Source organism: Brassica napus, chromosome C3 (assembly GCF_020379485.1).
Source record: "Brassica napus cultivar Da-Ae chromosome C3, Da-Ae, whole genome shotgun sequence".
In the NCBI taxonomy this organism is placed as follows: Eukaryota; Viridiplantae; Streptophyta; class Magnoliopsida; order Brassicales; family Brassicaceae; genus Brassica; species Brassica napus.
The window spans coordinates 71,341,069-71,363,513 of NC_063446.1; the positions used below are offsets into that span (position 1 = coordinate 71,341,069).

Genomic DNA, 22,445 nt, shown 5'->3' on the forward strand with positions numbered 1-22,445 from the left:
TCGGCGGCGGCGGCAGCGTCAAAGAAAACAGTTGTTATTCGTTTCGCAGACGCTGCCGCTGACGCTGCCGCAAATTATTGTTCGTTTAGAAGACGCAGGAAGTTGAGGTCGACGCCGACGCTGCCGCAGGAAGCAGATTTTTGGGTTGTTCGTTTGCCAGACGCAGCGGCTAATTTTTTGGTCAATTATACAAATGTAAATTATACAAATGTAACAATTTTTTTTTTCATACATCATAAGCTAAATTAGAAACAAAATAATAATTCAAAATATTTATCATAAACAAAAGCTAAATATTACATCAAGTCTTAAATAAATATCACATTTAAATGACAATCAAAGTTATAAGCAAAAAAAAATTAAATCATCAACTAAAACATTTAATACGGTAAACGACCTCTACCATATTCATTTGTGATGTTATCACGCAAATCTTCCATCGCTCTATCACCTGTCGGCTCATATACAATATGTCCACCACCACCACCACCACCACCACCACCTCCACCACCACCATCATCTTCATCATCATCATCATCATCACCTTCTTCTTCATCACCGTCACTATCAGCTTCTCCTTCTCCATCATCACCATTTTGCCACTGTACAAAATCATGATCTTCCCGATGTGAATCACGTATGAAGTTGTGTAGCGCCATCGTCGCTGTCACCAACTTAATCCACTTGACCAGACCATACTTTGGATGCTTACGATCCAAAATCCTCCATTTTGCTTTCCATACTCCAAATGTTCTCTCAATCACTGATCGCAGACCTGAATGCTTTCGGTTGAATAACTCTCTTGCACTAACTGGTGGTCCTCCTGTAGCAAACTGACTAAGATGATATCGCATATTACGATGCGGACCAAGATACCCTGTCCTGGTCGGATATCCGGAGTCAACTAAATAATACTTTCCGAGAGGAGGATGTGGAAAAGAAGCCTCGTTTCTCGCACAATGAGTCAAGACCTTGGTATCATGTGCTCTACCAGGTACACCGACATATGCATATATGAACTTCATATCGAAGTTACATATAGCAAGAACATTCATTGTAGGATCTTGCTTTCTGCCTCTGTATGCATCTGCATTCTGACTTGGAGGACGAACCGGGATATGAGTTCCATCAAGTGCTCCAATACAATCTCTGAACTGAGGCCAATACCGATCATCGTTTCTCAAAACAGGACTCACTCTTGCAAACTCGCCTTCTTCTGGTTTTAGTGTATCCTCTGCAAACTTGAGAAGAGCACTCAAGACTTCATCAAGCTTTCTTTGTACTGTATCCAACGATCTTTGATACCTTGCAGCAATATCCCTCTTGGTCTTATCTTGACCAAAAGTTTCGAGAAACATCGCAACAGATTCCTCAAGGTAGACATGGTGAGACTCTTCCAATCCATATCGCTGAGCTAGCATCTTGCACAAAGCTTCAAACGTCCTTTGATTCATGCGCAGAATGTCGTAACATTGCTGATCAGATTCGTACATAAGTTGTTGAACATAACGCCATCCTGCTCCTCGATATGTTCTATGACTCAGTCTCTCGGTAATAGCCACATCAAACAAACCAAGTTCATCATCATAATCACCATCTTCATCTTCCAACATCCATCTTTCAAGCATCTACAAAACCATATTGAATAAATCATCATCAGTCTAAATAAGTTCAGTAACAGCCAATGCACAAGTTCAAGTAAATAAATGTTCAAGATAGAAATAAGAAACAAGACATGTGATCTGTTGCAAACCGACCAAGACCAATAAGAAACAATATTTAAACGACTCTTTGAGGTTTAAAGACTCAAGATCAGACCTGTTATTAACAAAAAAAAGACAAGACACAACATTGTTATTACACAGCAATAAAGCTGATCCTGTTATCAACAAAAAAAAGACAAGACACAACATAAAAAAGTACCAAAGTTTCTGCTCAGCGTGATGAAAGGAAGGATCAACATAAACCTCTAAACTTAAGTTTCATAACATAAAGCAGTACCAAACTTAAGTTCCTACTCAACATAAACTAGTGAATCTACTAGTTCCAATTCACTAACTAGTCACTCATCACGTTTTATCTTGGTCCTAAGCTCTAGAAACTTAGTCTTCGCTTCATCTGTCTTCATCGTTATGAATCCCGTTCGGCTCCCTTCACTATCTATCAGAAGCTCAATCGATGCTTCATATAAAGGCGACCACTCTCTCACTTCAGGGAGAGCATACAACATCTCCAATACGGTCTCAACACTGAATGGTTGTTCACACTCCATCAATTGTTTTGCTAGCATATTCTTCACTTCAAGAGCAGCTGTCCTTTTTTCACATGCCTCCACAGCCACATCTTTCTCCTTACGCCTTCGTTTTGCTCTTGAACCTCCAGAATGAGTCTGAGCCGCTGGTTGAGTTTGGCGAGGAGCTTGGCCCTGGGTTTCTGTCTCTGCTGCTGGCTGAGAATCAGCTTCATCCTCAGCAATATCTCCACCAACTCTCGAATTCAAGCTTGCTTCTCCATGTTGAGCACTCCAACCTTCTGCTCCAGTAACTACTACACCACCAAATTCAGAATGTTGAAACTCTATTTGACTAGCATCAAACGTACCTCAACGAGAAAAGGAGAAGAGAGAGCTTGGAGATGAGATGAGCTCGGAGAAGAGAGCTTCGAGATGAGATCGGAGATGGGTAAGAGAGCTTCGAGATGAGATCGGAGATGGGTTTTCTTCGGAGAAGAGAGACAGCCCGAGATGGAGACAGATCGTGACGGAGAAAGAGCCAGAGAGCCTGAGATGGAGACAGCTCGTGACGGAGAGAGAGCCCGAGATGGAGAGAGCTCGAGATGGAGAGAGAGCTTGAGATGGAGGGAGCTCGAGATGGAGAGAGAGCTTGAGATGGAGAGAGCACGAGATGGAGAGAGCTCTCGAGATCTTCACTGGTTCTAGAAATGGAGATCGAGAGGGAGAGATAGAGATGGAGGTGCGTCAAACTTTCCCCGACTGCGTCAAATTTAGGTTTAGGTTTTTTGTAAATACTAAAACATAGTAAGGGTAAAATAGTAAATTACCTTATTGGCCGCAGGTTTTATGTCGCGACCGCAGGTTTTATCGGCGTCAGCCGCAGGATGCGGCATTCGGACGCGGCGTACAGCTGCCTGCGTTAACGAAACGAACAAGAGTTGACGCCGAATGTTGACGCTGCCGCTGCCGCCGGTACCTGCGGCAACCAAACGAACAGCCCTAATATCACTACCCACTACCATCTTCACAGTCTCATCATCTTCATCTTTCTGACTAAGAAGAACTTCAGCTAACGCATTTTCCCAATTAATCAACCTAAACCTTAATAAACAAAACTTTAGATCCTAAACCCTAGCCTACAGAGAGGCAGAGACACGATCATAGATTTCGGCAAGTAAAAGAGACAATGAAGATAAGATCCAGTGCTTGATTCACCATGCCAACTGCATCATCATTGATAATAGCAACCTTGTTTCTTTTTGGAGCTCTCCCAGGTTCCAATATTGAACACAATTCAGTAAACCTATAATCAATGCACAATACTAGAAGTTTAAGAACATAAAGAGACTGAAGAGAAAGCAAGAAAATACTTGTCATTTATCCTTATCATGTCTTTTTCGAGCTAGAACCAGCGTAAGATTTCTATTTGATCCCGCAGCAAGAAGAACATTAGCAACAACAAAAACACTCCACAGTTTCAAAATCAATATATATATACTGAAAGTAGGAACAAGAACTAAAAGCTAAAACAAGTTTGATCAATGCAGTTCAGTACCCTCTTACTGGAGCCTGGTTCTTTGGTCACATTTGAATCACAAAGGAACTTCAACACTGTGAAACAGTGCACATTAAAAGCAGAGAAACAAAATATATGAGAAAGAATCTCAATTACAAAGATTACAGCAACTTCGTGATAGAAAACAAAAATCCCAACTTGTAGAAAATCTAAAGTAAAAGTAGATTCGTCTCTACTACTTTAGGAAACAGAGGAACGCATGCAAAAGCATAAATAAAAAGCTTCGACTGCAATTTCTTAAAAACCATAAAGTCCCCTTCTTTACAAGAACCAACTCCAGATACTATAGCATTCTAAAAGTCCAAAGCCGAGTCACAAATTCAAAAAAAGTGAGAAACTCTGTAATCTAAATCCCACCTGATTCAAAAAGTTAAGGTGGGCTTGTGTTTGAGAGAAAGCAGCATCAAAGGGTAATCACCGAACCAGTTCGTGTTCCTAGAATGATTATCGAACGAAATAATAACGATTATCTCTCGTTTTAATAACGAAAAAATCATATCTTTACGCAAATCTTCGATAATCAACTAAACACCAAATCTACTGTAATTTAAAACATTTGAATTTTACAATTCTGGGTTGACTTTACTTGAAAAGTCGAATCATCTTGATTTTGATTTCAATCCGAAATTACAAAATAGAGAAACCCACTTCAGTCTATGATTAAAAGAACAAGAATTTAACAATTCAACTGAAAATCCCAAAAACATTGAACAAGAAAGAACCGTATGAATCTTGAATTCATTAGAAACTGAAGCATATGAACATTCAATCTGATCTAGAAAACTGAAACGAACAACATGATTGATTGATTGATTAATCAATCGTCATCACCAGATGGCTTCGACGAACCAGCAGCCTTCTAGGGCAAAAGAAGATTGTGAATATTCGGCATCACACCTCCATAAGCAATCGTCACATCTCCCAGCAACTTACTCAGCTCCTCATCGTTCCTCACCGCCAGCTGGATATGCCTCGGAACAATCCTCGTCTTCTTGTTGTCTCTCGCCGCGTTTCCAGCCAATTCCAATACCTAAAGTCTCTGAGATCTTTGAACCCTAAGCCTCCCTTGGACTGCGAAGCTTATCTCATGATTTACAATGTCGTAAGCTTCTTTGTTACCGCCTTTGGTATACGAAAACAAGACATTACATGGTTTGGCAAAACCGTTACCATGGTTTTAAAATCACTTCCTTTTTCCCCTTGGTAAAAAACTTGAAAGTCCATCCATTAATCCTATTGTTTAGACGATCTTGAATAAACCCAAAAACTTGTGGTTTTGATCCTCCCAAGTTTTTAGGGATTCTCAAATATGATCTCATTCCGCCTAAATTATGTATCCCTAAAATGTCCCGTAGTTCTTGTCTAATGGGTTTTTCAATCTTGTGACCGAATTGAATCGAAGATTTTTCAAAGTTTATCAAGCTGAAAAATTGATTAAATTACCACATTATTAATACTAATTCTCATGTTTATCTTAACTATGTTTACCTTTAGTTTTAAAAATGTAAATAAAAATTTATATCTCTAGAATTAACTAATTTAGATTTAAAGTTTAGATTTTGAGTTGAAGTTTAAGAATTTAAAAAAAAATACTAGAGTATATGATCCGTGCATTCGAACATGTGTTTGTTTTAACAAAATATACATATAAATTTTTTTTTTTTGTTGAAATGTTAGTTTATTTGTAAACAAAAGAAAAAAAATACTACAAAGTAGTGTTTAAGGAAAAAGAATTTGACACATTTTTAAGTCCACGACCAAGCCTAAGGAGACATAGGAGGCGTGTAAAAATCTGGCTGCGCAAGCCATCGTTGCAGCAGCACACTGTAAAGAACTGTGTTCTTATGACGAAGTGATGAGAGACGGTTTCGTACTGTTTCTCGATGTATCCAACAAGCTGAGAGACAGACCGATACTCATTTTTTGTGCTTCTGTGCGTTCCTTTCACGCCAGATGCTGTGAATTGTTGCTTGGAAAACCAAACGCAAGAGGGGAAGGTCTAGCTTTGGAACACTGTTGGAGAGAAGGAAAGAGGCTGTGTCAGTACAGTCCGGAGCATCCCTCATGCCAAGAAGGTACCCCACCAGCTCAGTCCACAGTGTGTACGAGAATGGACATGCGAAGATGAGATAGTCGCTTGTCTCATTTGGCTCACCGCAGAGACGACAAGATTGGACAATGCCCCAGCTTCGAGTGCGTTCACCAGTGGACAGCTTATCTTTGAAAGGTAGCCAAGTAAAAAACGAGAAGCGTGGAACTGCCTGCGTAAACCATATAAGCTTGCTCCAAGGTACACGATGATAGTGCTCATGTGTCAGATTCCATGTATTGGTGGCAGAGAAAGTTGGTCGAAGGTCTTCGTCGCCATGACGCCATAGAGGACAGTCTGCTTCAGCTTCATCTACCGGGGACGGAACAGAGTGGATTCGATCTATCATCATCGCCCGTAGGTGATAGCCTCAAGTCTGACGAATGTTCCACCTTCCAGACGATGCTGCCTCCACAACTGTGGCATAACGGCGGATCCCCAAAACTTGTGTACCAGATGGACCTGCAATATCAAGTAATTTTCCCATATTTAGCCAATCATTGAACCAAAACAGAGTTGATTTAACAGCTTACGCTATCTAGGAGCCAGCATACTTGTCGTCTGCATCCCAGAAAATAATTTATATTGTCCAGTACTTAATGGATTAAAGGTTGGATACATATGGGGTTGATTTTTGTCTATCAATTCCCCTTATTTTGCGACGAACCTAGAATACCATTTCCCAGAATCTTTTTGTCTTCGATCAGCAGGATTAGTGAAATTGACCCAATTCATACCAAACCGGAGAGTGTAACCATTTCCAAATTCATAATTGTCCATCAATGACCAAGCAAAATAACCTGCTACGTTGCAACCATCCCTGTAATATATTTAAATAATTTTAGCGTATCAAGATATATATAGTATGTATATATATGATAAAGTAGGAATAATTGTAACTCACTCGATGGAGCATTTGAGACATGAAAGATGGCTGCAATGATTTTGAATTCGTCCGTTATCGGCAAGAGCATTTGCTACCGTTAAGTTTCCATAATCAGCAACTCCTGAAATTTTAACACAAAGATTATATAATAAGAACACGTAGGATTCTTATGGTTAAGCATATTTATATTGGTATGTATGTAGATACCGTTTTCGGTGATGTAGGTAAGTGGGTTTTGGTAGTTGTCTTTGATATGATTTAGAATCTGACGGAACCCTGGAGGATAGTAGACAAAGCTTGGAGACTGGAGAAGAAAAATGCAAAATAGGAGAGACTCATTAGTTACTATATAAATGTGGCAATCTCTTAATGTAGATACATATATATATATATATATATATATATATATAAACATGTTATTCCGAATTAAAAACGATACTAGCCTCAACACCGATAGGTACTCCATTGCGATAATCTGAAACACAATAAGAGAATAATGAGTTGATCTATGAACCGAAACATATGTATAAAACTAAATACGAAAAAGGTTTCACATACATCCAAGAGTAACTCGTGGATCGGTTAAGACGCTAGGCTGTGTCTGAGGAGGAGGAGGTGCGTCGCTTGCATATTGTGTAACATAATAGTTCAGCCCTAGAAAATCAAGTGATCCTTTAACTAAATCTGATTCTTGAGGTGTGAATTTTGGCAATCTGTCTCCAACGAGTTCTCTCATTATCCTTGGATATTCTCCGTACACCAATGGATCCAAGAACCTTCAGATATGCAAGAAGAAATTTTGTAACTTAGTGATGCAATATTTTTTAAAGTCTATATGATCGTGACAGAGGCTTTAACTTGCTACATATGTGTGCGTCTTGAATGTCAATTCATTGAGAATATATATACGTACCATCCAACGAAGAATTGGAATGCTCGTTTTGCAGCAGCCTGGTCTAGATCGCTAGTTTCGTTTAGCGGGGCAAACCATCTCCCGATCAAGGTCGTTCCTATCTTACCACCTTGAAATTTCTGCATAATATTTTTTAGATTATAGAATAAGAATATACCACACAAAAAAATATTAGAAACTACTCAAGGAAAATAAAAAGAGATTCATTTTAGATGAACCTGATATCTTTTTCGGTATAGAGATACCGCTTCTGCATGGGCTAGAAGTTGGTGATGCGTGACTATATAAGGTTCGGTTCCTGAATCACCTCCAAATTCACAGCCAGTGCACCTTCCCGGTGGATATGATCCATCTCCATAACCTTTGGATGAGAGAGAGTAAGGCTGGTTTAGAGTGATCCAAAACTTGACTCTGTCTCCGAATCTTTGGAATAGAAGCTCCGCATAGTTCTTGAAGTCCTCTCTGTTCATGTATCATACATATTAAATTATTTAATTATAGATAGATCTGATCATGCAATGTACATATATATAGAACCTAATTAAGTGAAAGAAAGACAAGTTTGGAAGAGTTAAAAGAATGAAGCATTAAAAGGTTTCTCTCCCAGACGAGCTTCCCGAGGAAAGTTGTTAACCTTTCGTAAAGGCGATCTCTACTATTACCCGCTAGATTACTTTCTGTTTCTGGGCTTTTTCCTCTGAATATTCCCCTGCTTACTTCAAATTATTTATACTTTTGTTATTATCCATCGGACGCTTCGAAGACTTGGCCTATATTCTCCGGGTTCTTCCCCCGACCCGACGTCGGAGGGACTGCTGTCTGTCTCCTTCACCGCCGTTTCAGATGCCGGAACGAGCCCTCCCGGTAGCTAGTATGGTTCACCGGTTCGGAGGAGAAAATCGCTAACCAGACTGAAGAATTTTGATACAGGGGTTCCTGTCCTGTTACGTATTGGTAAAAAGCTCAAGAAAGGTTTGAATCATTCCTGTCAAGATGCATAGAAGAATCTCCGAGGCGGATAAAGGAAAACAAATCTGCTATGATGAGTATCAGGCGCCCCGAACGGCTCGTGTTAGAGCTGAGCTCCCGGAAAATACAGAGCTACTCAACAAATGTTCCCTTACCTTGATAGGGAGAGTTACAAACCGTTCTACCCAAAAAATCTGGCCTCTGCTGTCATTCTTCGCTGATCTCTGGAAGACAGATGTGAAGCCAGTGGGTGCGGATCTAGGGAATGGTCTTTTTCAATTTCAGTTTGCAAGAGAGGAGGACCTGCTCCAAGTCTTAGAGAAAAGGCCATACCACTTTGCTAGGTGGATGGTTATAGTCCAACGATGGGAACCTACTTTATCCAAATCTTTCCCGGCGCTAATCCCATTCTGGATTAAGATCCAAGGGGTTCCAATCCACCTCTGGTCGGAAGGTATCTGTCAGAGTATTGGCAATGATATAGGAGTCTATGAGAAAGCCGAAATCACCCCCCTTGCGATGAAGATGCGAGTTCATGTGAATGGTTTGCTTCCATTGATCACTTCCACAGTCATAGAATACTCCAATGGGGAAGAAGTCTCGGCCAGCTTAGTCTATGAACGACTTGAAAGACATTGTACAACTTGCCTCCGGCTGGATCATGATATTCATGACTGCTTGGAGGAAAAGGCAAAGAAGCGAGAGATAAAGAATGCACAGGACGCAGACCATAGTAAACAAGCCTCATTCCCATCTGGCCATGTAGGCAGGGATGTGGGGGGGGGGGGGGGGGGAAGTCTCGTGTGGATAACACAACGTATCAATTCTCGGCCACTACAGGTGCGGTCGCCCCTGAGAGAAGACACCGCAACTCTCAAGAAGAACATGGCCGCCGTGCGTACAAACCTCAACCAAAAGCCTGGCAGGAGAAAGATTCTTACAGGCGCTCTAGTCATGCCAGGGAATGAGCTCGTTACCCTGAGTATCGTCATAAGGGGCACTTGAAAGACCTCACACCTCAGAGACGGCTGGGCTCGTCCCAAGATAGAAGTTACTACAGAGCAATCACACCTAGAACAACTTCTGAGGCAGATAAAGGGTCTAGCTCAGCTAAATCCCAGCTTAGAAATGGTGAAAAGGGGATTCCCTTACCGAATCCTACCTCTACTCTCAATGAGGAAGCCCTGCAGCGGGCGAGAGACGAGGTTAGGGATGCAATGCTGCAGTATACTAAGACTGCGGACCCAACTGAAAGAGAAGCCCGTATCGAGAGGATGAGACAAGCGGAAGAGCAAGGAGACCTAGATACAGCAGCGGCCCAGATGGTCCAAGCAGCCCTCACTGCAAATGCAGAACGTCAAGTCCGAGAAGACGTTTTGCCTACAATCGAGAGAATCCCTGCAACGCAGCGGCTATCACTCCCTTCGTCTCAGGAGCGTATCCCAGTGTCTAAACGGCTTGGTGCTAGCGCCTCTTTAGCTCCTAGGCTTGACCATGGCGACTGTGAATTGGTAGAGATGCAGGAAAGCGAGGAGCGCATTCCAGCAACCTTAAGAATTGGACACCTCCCGATTCCACAACAAGAAAAGGAACCAGGTGATACCACTGCACCGGTGAAGAGGAAACCTGGAAGACCCCCATGAGCCAGAAAAGGACCTGTGATAGCAGGAACTATACCAAGCGTGTCTGCTGCCTCCAGTAGAAGAGTTCGGAAAGTGCCGGGTGGCAACCCTTCCCCAATCAGAAGATCAACTAAAACTTCCAAGGCGAAAGCAGCTGTAGGACCTTCTCGGGGAAAGAATCAAGCAGGCGCCTCAACAACAAGCTCTGAAAACATGCCTATTTGTAACATGATCCCAAGAACTTCTAGGAGAAGGATGGATTTTCGGATCCCATCCGCTCCGGGTCCTTAAAAATGGTGAGCTGGAACTGTCAAGGGTTAGGGAATCCCAAGACAGTTCGTCGTCTCAAGGAAATAGCGAAAAAATTCAGGCCGGACATCTGTTTCCTTATTGAGACCAAAAATCCCGACTCTGTGGTTCTTCAAAAATGTGATCAACTTGGGTATGAAGAACATTTCCTGGTAACTCCGACTGGCCATGGCGCAGGGGGGCTTGCCCTGCTGTGGAAGCAAGAAGTAAAATTACAAGTTCTGAATTCTAGCTCTGATGTAATAAATGCAAGTATTGAATACGAAGGCAAATTATTCTATGCAAGTTTTGTCTATGGCAGCACTGATAGAATGCAAAGAAACAACCTGTGGGATTCCTTGTTAACATCAGCTGAAGCTAGAGACTCCCCTTGGTTCCTTACTGGGGACTTTAACGACCTACTCTGTAGTGACGAAAAGGTGGGCGGGCCTGACAGATCGGAAGGCTCCTTTGCTGATCTCAGAACTTTCTTTTCCGAAGGGGATTTGTATGACCTCCACCATTCAGGTGATCCACTTTCACGGAGAGGACAAAGGTGGACTCATTTTGTGAGATGCCGTCTGGATAGGGCAGTTGCAAATAGTTCGTGGGCTGAGAATTATCCAACAGCACGCTGTCAATACTTGGAATATGAGGGCTCCGATCATAAAACCCTTCTCACCTGCCTTGATCCGACCAGCATGAAGCGAAGGAGTCTGTTTCGGTACGACCGACGACTCAACACTAATGAGGAAGCAAAGAAAGTTATTTGCGAGTCTTGGGCAAGTAATGATCATAGTAGAGTCTCGGAGCGACTGGCCTCTACTAGAAGAGCTCTGTCGGAATGGAACAAAATTCAACAACAGAACAGCAAGATTCTTATTGAGCAAAGCAAGCGAGAGTTGGAAGTATCTCTTACTAGCCCCTTTAATGATACTGTTCTGATTAAGGAGATCAGCGACAAGTTGAATGAGGCTTAACTTGCGGAGGAGTCCTTTTGGAAGCAACGAAGCCGTTTGCTATGGCTAAGCTTAGGTGATAGAAACTCGGGTTTCTTTCATGCCTCGACAAAAAAAACAGACGGAGAGCCAATGCTTTTACAGTGTTGGAGAATACAGAGGGGGCAATGGTGTATAAAGAAGCCGAGATAGCCAAGACGGTTATTGAGTATTTTAAAAACATGTTCACCTCAGAGCAAGGAGATCGGGGAGAAACTGTTAATTATGCCCTCCGACCTATTGTCACGCATGAAGATAACAAAGTACTGATTGCGGTTCCGTCAGCGGTGGAGATCAAAGAAGCAATCCAGGACATTAATGGTGAGAAAGCGCCAGGCCCGGATGGTTCTCCGCGAGTTTTTACCACACTCACTGGAATGAGATTGGGCCAGACTTAGTACAAGAAATCCAGGGAGCTTTCAGAGCAGGCACTCTACCTCACGGAATCAATGACACTCATATTCGCCTGATTCCGAAAATTAAAAGCCCGCAGCGAGTGTCTGATTATCGTCCTATTGCCTTATGCAATGTGTACTACAAAATCTACTCCAAGATCCTTCAGAAGCGACTGCAACCCCTATTGGGAAAAATCATTTCGGAAAATCAATCGGCCTTTGTCCCGGGAAAATTGATAGGGGATAATGTACTCATTACCCATGAGGTACTACACACCTTGAAGACGTCCCGAGCAGAGAAAAGAGTGGCAATGGCAGTGAAGACGGACATGAGTAAAGCATACGATCGGCTTGAATGGGACTTCATAGCCGCAGTGCTAGAGAGACTCGGATTTCACTAACATTGGGTTGGTTTAATCATGCAGTGTATCTCGTCAGTTACATATTCCTTCCTCATCAACGGTTTGCCTAGAGGAAAGGTTATACCGAGCAGAGGAATTAGCCAAGGCGATCCCCTCTCTCCCTACATATTCATACTATGTAGTGAAGTGCTCTCGGGTCTTTGTAGCAAAGCACAAGCGGAAGGACGTATCCAAGGCATTAGGGTTTCTCGGGGGAGTCCTCGGATTAACCACCTTCTATTAGTGGATGGTACCATGTTCTTCTTGAAAGCGGATAGAGAGTCGACTATAGCACTCAAAGAAATTATGCACCGATATGGGACAGCGTCTGGTCAATCAATTAATTGTGAAAAGTCATCTGTTACCTTTTCACGCAGAGCCCCGGCTGATCTGAAAAGGATGGTCCATACAGAGCTTCAAATCCACAAAGAAGGCGGTGTTGGAAAGTATCTCGGGCTTCCAGAACTTTTCGGGAGAAAGAAGAAAGACATGTTCTCGTCAGTAGTGGATCGAATCGTTCAGAAAGCTAGCAGTTGGTCTAACCGGTACCTTTCTGCAGCGGGTAAGATGGTAATGCTTCAGAGTGTTCTATCCCCTATACCATCCTACTCCATGACATGTTTCAAATTGCCTGTCTCCCTTTGCAATCGTATCCAATCGGCGTTAACACGCTTTTGGTGGGACGACAAGACGGGGAAGAGAAAGATGGCATGGTTAGCTTGGGATAAAATGACTCTGTCTAAGAGTAATGGTGGGCTGGGCATACGGGATGTACAAGCGTTCAATGGCGCCTTCTTGGCTAAAATTAGCTGGAGGCTAAAAGAGAACCCTAATTGTCTCCTGGGCAGGATCTTATTGACTAAGTACTGTCCAGAGGGAAATCTTCTAACTTGTACTGCCCCGCCAGCGGCTTCCCATGGGTGGCAGAGCATTATGGTGGGTAGAGATCTTCTAGTGAAAAATCTGGGATGGATAGTTGGCGATGGAGCGTCGATCAAGATATGGGATGATGCCTGGCTAAGTTTAGAAGCCCCGCGTAGGCCTATGGGACCTGCTACTAGGGAAACGGCTTCATTGTGCGTAAAAGACCTGATTCAAGCAGGGAGTGGCGAATGAACAGAGATTTGATTCAAACAGTGTTACCCTTTGAGGAGGAAAGAGTAAGGAGTATCGCTCCCAGCACGAAAGGAGCCTCGGACGTTCTTAAATGGCTAGGAACTAAAACAGGAGAGTACACTGTCAAAACAGGATACTATACGGCCATGGCCGAAGTAACTGAAGAAATTCTGGAGGGAGAGGCTACCGCGGAGTTTGACTGGAGAAAAACAGTGTGGAACCTCAAGATTGCTCCAAAGGTTAAGATGTTCACCTGGAAGAGTCTGAAGGGTATTCTCCCGACTGGAGAAGTATTACTCGGCCGCCATATAAATGTCAATCCGGCCTGTAAGAGGTGCAGGAACTCGGAATCTATCAATCATCTTATTTTCCATTGTCCGTTTGCTCGCGAAGTGTGGAAACTTTCTCCGCTGGGTGGAAGCTTTGGAATTAGCGGATTGACAGATTTGAGAGCTGACTGGAATGACTTGCATAGGCTTGGTTGCCTTCCCCCGACAGGACTAACGTCATCGCCTCTTGTGCCCTGGATTCTTTGGGCTCTGTGGAAAGATCGCAACAGATTTGTCTTTGAGAATTTTGCTGGGAGTCCGGCAGAAGTTTTATCTCAAGCTATAGTGTTAGCTAAAGAATGGTCTGTAGCGCAGGACAAAAAAGAAACAGTCAGACAAAGAATTCCCCAACCCCTCCCTCGTGTAGCTGAAACGGTCGCAAGGTCTGATGCTGCGTGGTCGGCTGTAACCAAGAATGCGGGGCTTGGCTGGGTTGTGGTGACTCGAGAACAGAGGAATCTGTTGAAGCTAGGAATCTCCTTCACCCCATCAGCTCTCGTTGCTGAAGCCCTAGCCATGAAGGAAGCGATGATGACGTGTTGTAGGCTGGGAGTAAAGGACGTGAGATTTGATTCAGACTCACGATTGTTGATTAATGCCATCAACGGCAAGGACCCTCTGTTGGAGATCTACGGAGTGGTGGAGGATATTCACATTCTGTCTAACGCTTTTGATGTGGTTAGTTTTGCTTGGTTGTCGCGAGAGAGAAATGGTGAGGCTGATATGTTAGCCAAGAATGCTTTAAGTTTGTATGAACAAGGGGTGGTTGTGGCTACCTTAATGCCCCCACTAAACTAATTTATGAATGAATGTGTTTTGTGACAAAAAAAAAGACAAGTTTGGAAGAAGAAAAACTAGTTATTGCACTTACACTATACGTGGGCTTAAGAAGCCTCCGTACTCGTCTTCTAGAGTTTGGGGAACATCCCAATGAAATATAGTCACAAATGGCTCTATGCCTGTAATCACGTACGAAAGTTAGGTAAACGTCCATATATACCACATATATAATCAAATGATTGAGTAGTATTTATATTTTCAATTTACCATTAGTTTTTAACTCGTTAATGAGATTGTTGTAGTATGTTATCCCGTTCTCGTCCACTCCTCCAGTCAGTCTTCCCTCTAAAATTTATAATCACAAATTTCACCGAGTCAAATATATATAGAATGTAAAACTCTTAATTTTGCCAATTATATAAACTCATGACTGAAAAAGCGACGTATGTTTTTGTTTCTGTATTTACTTGGTAAGACCCTTGACCAGGCTATGGAGAGTCGGTATGCTTGAACTTTCAATCTTTTCAGTAATTTGACATCCTCCTGTTCAAATAATATATGAATTGTTCCAGAGTTAAATAATATTTCCAAATTGGAACAACTGTCTCCTATATGTATTCACAGATATATAGCCTCTCACCTTGTAAAGATCATACGAATCACAAGCAACGTCTCCGGAGCTGCGATCTGGAACCCTTTCTGTACCATAACAAACAGAAAAATGTGAGCATGTCCAGTCTTTCTAATATTTATACATTCTACCATATGTCCAAATGAATGTTGATCAAAAGGGTAATTAATTGGTTTATAACCTGGATATCCATGAGTTTAGTAGTCCCATCCATTAAGGGCTCTATGTGCAGCACCCTCAATCTGGTTGAACAAATGAAAAGCGATAGTATTGGAATTTTTTTTTCTTTTTTGAAAAAAAATATACTTTTATCTACAAAAATAAGAAAATAGTACGCCAAACAACGGTCATGAGGAAGATATACAAGTTTATACCTGGTACGCGGAAGTAGCCGCACCGAAAGTAAAGTTCTTTGGAAATCCAGTTCGGTTGAAGGTAAGAGAATTATCGCAGTTGAAGGGTTCTTTAGCCTTGCATTCTGGATTGCAGGCATTTTGGCTATTTGAAACGACAAAGAGAATGACAAGGATGGCTAGAGAGTAGTGAGCTTTTGGAATTGCCATGGTTGAGAGACTTTGTAGTTTGTGTAATGGCTAATTTGATTATGACTGGATGATGAACTTGGAGGGGTTTATATAGAAGGGTTTGAGTGCATGGGACTTGCATGGGTTTCAAGTAAACTTGTTACGTAAATATATATGACTTCAATTTGATCTTGCAAGCATGTTCTCCACCTCACGCTGTCTTGTTTTCTAATAAAAAATAATATATCCCTAATAAACAAATAGATAATTAATGGAGTTCTACGGCATGCTCATCATATTTCTCTTATATGTGTATAATACGCATACAGAGCTCCACAAGATATATACCTGTACATATATGCTTCAGAATATATGCTTCTTAGCTATAGTTAATTAATATTGTAATTTTTTAATCGGATCTAAGACTACGTACCATCTATTGTGCTTTTCGATTTACAAGATTTCTTAACGAAGTTCTGATTCAGGTTACGGTAATGCAATGTATACTACTCATACATGCACCAATCTTTGTTTCCTAAGCAAAATATGAATTGTCGAATACAAAACTTCAAACCCTATTCTAAGGGACTGTATTAATTAGTATAATTAATGTTTAACTATTATTATAACATCTACGAACATGATATTCTGGTTTTATAGTAAATAAATATCTAAATCAAATTTATTGCTTGTATTATGTTGAAGTTAGTTTTGTTTTAAAAGTAAGTTTCAATAGGAATTAGTGAATTCAAATGTAAACTTATTTTTGATTATTTTGAAAGTAAATTTCAAAATTTTGATAATCGGTTTTTCTGCCTATTGCAAATGTTGTAGTGTAGGGGGGTGAATGTCGAACCAGTCCTAGTGATGTGAATCAGTGAGAATACAAGTCATTTCTTAAGCTAAGCAGATTCAATAGTTGTGAGTGTGTGACAAGTAACAATAGCAAACAGAGCAATACAACAAGGTTTTAATCAATTTAGACAAGTGAATCCATGGGTATTGGGAATTGACTTCAAGTAACTAAGATCCAATCTAGGTGACAAGCTTTCAATCAAAATAATCTCTTAAGTCTAAACACAATCTTAGACAAGTCCTATGTCTAGGTAAATGCCCATTTGCTTAGAAATCATTAAACATCAAATGTCTTTGGCGTAATTCAATCAAGCAATCTTTAAGTTCAAGTTCAATAACTATCTAGCAATTTTAACATCAAGTGTCCTTGGCTAATCTCACTAGAGCTTAGTTGAGTTGATTCAAACACTTCATCTAATCATGTCTGATGAGAAGTGTTTAGAAATCAGGTTTAGAGTGATCAAGACTAAACAAGCATTAAAAATACTCAACAAGCAAGTTCATACAAGGATCTAATACAATAACACCATAGATCTTCACTAAGTTACTCTAATCTCCCTAACCCATGAATTCTTAAGGAAACTACTCACTAATCTTCATGAAAACACTTAATCTCATAATAGATTGAAGCATATTCAGGTAAATACAACAGAGAATAAAGATAAACAAGGATTAAACAAGCAAAACGAAATTAGAACTCAAGAACAGATGATGAACAATTGAAGAACAGCTCAAGAACACTAAGAACAGTGATATTTCAAAGAGAGAGAGTTTTTTTTTGACAAGTTTTTCTTTTTTACCAAGTACAATACTCATGTTTCTTGCCCACTCTTTGGATAAAAAGAAAGCAAATATTATACAGAAAAGTAGGAAAAATCGTGCAAAGGAAAAGTGGGTGGAAGAAAGTGGGAAGTTGGTTAATCCCATCAACTTTCCAGTGGTCCCCGGTAAGGGTTGATACACCTGTAGTAAATCGATTATAACTTATCCAATACATCTCCAAATGACTTGAAACCACTTCCATTGGAAAGCTAACTCAATTTCCAGTGTCTCCACAAATTTTTAGCTTCAGAAAAGATCTTTAAGGCTTTCATCCGTGTTCATCTTTCACTCTCTGAAATTCCATGATTCGGGAGCGACCTCGCTGTGTCGCTGCGAGAGGTCGCTCCGGATCCGTTGTCTCCGGGTGATCAATACGCGAGCGACTCTTTCCTGTCGCTCTAGTGAGGTCGCTCAAGACTGGTGATCAGAGCGACTTGGTGGTGTCGCTCCGGACTGGTCGGTCCCATGCCTTGCTCGCCCAATGACCACTCTAAACACTCCTTTTTGAGCTCCAAATGCCTCCAAGTGTCTCCAAGAACTCAATGTGGTACTCCAATACCTGATAAGGACTCATGTATGCAAAATGCAACCTAAACATGGCTAAATCCTAATCTATATGATCAAAATGCACATGGATGAATGGATAAAACAATAGAAATATGCAAGATATCAACTCCCCCAAACTTGTTCTTTACTTGTCCACAAGTGAACTTTCTAGAACTCATAGGGAGAGAGGTTGAAGGTGGGAGCTCATAACCAAAAGAAACACCACTAGCAAACACAATTAGCACACTCTCTTATTACACTCTAGCTTCTCTAGGCCTATCTCAACTCCTTTTGTCCCTACACTCACCATCAAGCATCCACACATTCAGATCTGCCAACTCTCACATTCATTAAGCATAAGATATCAAGTGAATTCTTGCAAATGGTCAGTTGGTCCAAGTCATTTGGTTGGGTAAGGGAAGGCTTTTATTCAAGTGATTCAAGAGGTTCAAAACATATGATCTTTAAGGTGGTTTACTCTCAAAACAAGTAGCCTTGACATTGCACATAATATATCTAAGAAAGGGACCAACTCATGCATACAATGCTCAATCTCCATTGTTCTACCCTTTTCCCAAACATATAAGTTACACATTCACTCTCAAATGTCAAACCCAACTCACACCTCTCACCAAAAGATTCTAAAAACATCAGCTCTTTTTCCTTGAAATCTATAAGGGATTTTTCACAACCTCAAAATGTCTCTCAGCTCCTAACAACTTTGCTAGCCCCCTTTTTCTCTCTTTTTTTTTTTTTTTTTTTTTTTGGGTTGGGGGCCAAGACTTTTCAAAACTAGAGCTGGAGGTTCTCTACTTATCCCAATAAATCAATTCACTTGAGCACAAGAATCTATCCTTTTTATTTCTCCCAAATCATGATTACAACGCTCACCCTCCCACCTATAGCTAGACAATAGAGTGTCCAATCCAGCAAAAATGAAGATCAAGCATTGTCGTTCCCGATACTCTCAACATTATGCACATGTAAAACTTTCCGAAGAAGGCCTCACTCATCAAACAATGAAAGCTTAAAAGGAAGGAAAGGTTTTGGGAGTGGTCTACCACTAGAGTTTGTCAAAAAGAATGGCATAAAAGATGTGACAACTCAAGTGTGTATAGCCATGACTCAGTACACAAGAGACCCTAAGCAAGAAGCATTAAGTTCATTCAGTTCAAATAAGGTTGTAGCTGGCTTCAAAGACTGAGTTTCTACAATCAACAAGTTTCAAGAAGAGTTTTCAAGGCTCGAAACATACAAGTCTTTTCGAGAGGTGCATGGATACTCAGGTGCAACGTAGTGTTCTTTACAAGGTATTTAAAATCATTGCTTCCAATGCAAGTGAATGCAACCTATATGCTCTAGACTCTCCTAATGGTGCAAATGATGCAATCTAAATGAAAAATCTTTTTTTTTTTTTTTTTTTTTTTTTTTTTTTTTCAAATAGGTGTTCAATGCATGACTCAAATGAAACACAATGAAAGCAAACATGATCAAATGCTTGGTACCTCCCCCAAACTTTAGATACACAGTCTCTGTGTTCAAGGAAAGAGAGAGATACCGAGAAGAAAACTAATTTGCAAAAATGAAATGGTATATACAAGGGAGAGAAAGAAGTACCTCCTATGGATAGTATGTGGGGGCAGATGCCCCAGCATCGTCGTCGTCAGGAGGGAAGGTGGTGTAGTAACCACCGGATGCTGAACCGGAGCCTCCATACCATGGTTGGCTCTCAACCTCGTCAATCTCGTCCTTACTGTCTGAAGAAGCGAGGGATGGGGATTTGTTGCCTGAAGTGGAAGGTTGAGTGGGTGGGTTCCTCCACTTACGCTGAAGCTGCGCAGCAGTGAGGGGGAAGCCAAGAGCATCAGGCGGTGGTGGAGGCTGGGGGTTTGAGGTGTTCGCAAAAGCGAAATCGGCTGAGCTACATCCAGCTATTCCTCCCCTAGTTAAGACATCAGCTACTTTCTTCATGAACTTGGCTGAAGTCTTTGCCTGCTTCTTCACAGTCTTGCTGAGCGCCTTGCACTTATCCTTGAGCTTTTCTATCGTTCTGTCCTGAGCTTTGTTCCACCTCTGGAGACGACCAATGTGGTCATGAGCATCACGGAAAGCTCCAGGTGGAAGGACTCCGTGATGGGGCTTGAAGTAGTAGCGCGGAGGTCCATAGATATGCTCAGATGTGTCTGCAACAGGCGAGTCAGGTTGCGTAGGGACACTCCTTTTCCTTGATGGATCTGGTTGAATTGGATCGAGAGGCCCGTGTTCTCCGAGAAAGTACTCCTGGGGAATGTTGAAGCTGACAGCTCCAGGTATCTCTAAACTCGTCAGGTTCCGGTTTGGAAGAACCACCTTGACTGGCTTGCCCTGCAAGTAGTAGTGGTAGACGTAGTCCTTCCCATACATCCCACTGAAATAGGTGGCAATCCTCAAGTAGGTGCCATCAATGAACCTAGGCCCCGCTGCGTCCTTTCCCAAGGGAACATTCAAAAATTGGAGCAGTGGTGTGATCATTCCGCCTATCCCCATCTTTGGGCGCGAATCAGTGGTGTACCACGCCCAGTCTCTGTAGTGCTCGAGACGGCCCACAAAGAAACTGACAATCCCAAAGGTAGCATAGATATCAGTGCTGGGAAGGGGTAACAGTCCAGGTTGAGCGTATGGACGGATAGCCGGACAGAGCAGTCGCATGTCTTCCTCAGTAACCGTACCCGCTTGCTTCCGTGGGTAAAAAGCATGGACTAGCAATCTGTGGAGGTAGCGTACAGACGGGTGTCGGATGTGTGAGTTCTTGTCCGCCCCGGTTGTGAGAGACAATGTTTCACTTCTTAGATTTAGGTTAGGTCAAGAGAGATGAATGAGAATCGTGGGCTGAATCCCGTAAATAAACTTGAAGAATGAATATGATTTTATTGATAAGTTGAAAGATGATGAATACAAAGGAATGTATCTTGAGATGATTACTAAAGAATACGTAATGCTTTTAATCTAGTACAAAAGTTGATATATGGAAAAGAGATGGCTTGTCTTTTATCTTCTCCGTCTTTATATAGTCTAGGTTTCGTTGGCAACCCTTCAACTGTTCTCCGAGATATTCGGCTTCAATTACGGAACTCGCTTTAGGCTCCTCTTGACCGAGTCTCTTAAGGTGTTAGCTCACTTTCTGTCGTGACCTCTGCTATGATGTCTCCCAGGTCCAGTCGTCAGCTCGGCTTTCAGCTCCCTTTGTTATGATGGGCTTATCGCAACCCACATGCTAGCTCACGCTTATCGGTACCTCACCTGAGGGTCATATTCGGGTCCAACAGTTGCCCCCAGCTTCCGAATAAAATCCTTTGTCTCGGAAGCTAGAATCTAGCTATCGATCTTATCTTTTCGTTAAGATAATGATTAGTTCTTATCCTATTTAGATTCAGCTTACTCGATCTAACGGTCTTTATTACGTTTGGCAGAATCTACGGTTCAGATGGAGAGGGTTTGAAATGACTTTTCCGAATCTCGAGAGGTGATGGGATATAAAGCGGTGAACATTAACTGCTAGCCTCCCACTTTCTCCACGCCTCCGTTCGGTTTTCAAGGTAACTTCTCTCCTCTCTCTTTATTTTACTGCGATTTTTTTATCTTCCTCGTTACTTTTCTCTGCAAATTCTCTCCCAAACCTTGCAATCGATTTTCTCCTTAACCTTCCCATACTATGGATCATCCGAAAGAAGGTTCCGGGGAATCCGGGATGCCTCCCTCTGCTTCTGGAGCTAAACTACTGAAAGTTAAGCAAGAAGTCGGAGCCAAGATGAGGAAGGGGAAAAAGACAGCCAGGGAGGCAATCGCGACCAGAGTTTCTAAACGGAAGAAGAAAGACGATTCTAGTGGGAGCAGTCCTCACTCGCCTTCGTTGCTGAAAAATCAAGACGTGGTTAACCTCATGGTTCAAGCTCTCGGCCAAAAGGAGCTTGGCCGTGCCTGTAATTCCGACGAAACCCCCGAGACCGCTCCGGAGGGTTGGTTCTGTTGCCATGAGAAGTACATCTCCAAGTCTCACTTGAGATTTCCTCTTCCGACCCTACTGCTTGATCTACTAGATCATTATCAGTTAGCCCTTTCCCAACTCTGTCCCTCGGTTATCCGGGTGATAAACGGCTTTATCACTAGGTCCAAAGAGGAGGGGGTTAGCGTCGGTCTTACCGAACTTATGAGCCTCTTTTCCCTGAAGGAAAGCGCCTCTAAGGAGGGTGGTACCGGGACCTACTACCTCCCTAGTCGTCCCAATCATGTTATCTTCAGATTCTCTAGTAGTGATGATGACTGGAGGAAGAAGTATTTTTACGTTAAAGTTGATCCTTCGACGGTTCCTGTGGGTCGGAACCTTAGGGTCACTTGGACTAATCCATCTGGTTAGGAATTCTAGGGATATGCTTTTTCCGTTTTATTCATTTATGGCCGAGTAACCTTTTTGCTCTGATTTACTTGCAGAAATC

At 41.9% G+C, this 22,445-nt stretch overlaps 1 protein-coding gene and 1 pseudogene across 1 annotated transcript; both read right to left on the bottom strand.

Annotated features, from left to right (window-relative positions):
• Positions 1-4,390: 4,390 nt before the first annotated feature.
• On the bottom strand, positions 4,391-16,496 carry LOC106400742 (annotated as a pseudogene).
• Positions 5,726-6,250, bottom strand: LOC106398527. Its single transcript, XM_013839066.1, has one exon. The coding sequence runs from the start codon at positions 6,248-6,250 to the stop codon at positions 5,726-5,728; it is 525 nt and encodes a 174-aa protein (XP_013694520.1).
• Positions 16,497-22,445: the final 5,949 nt, after the last annotated feature.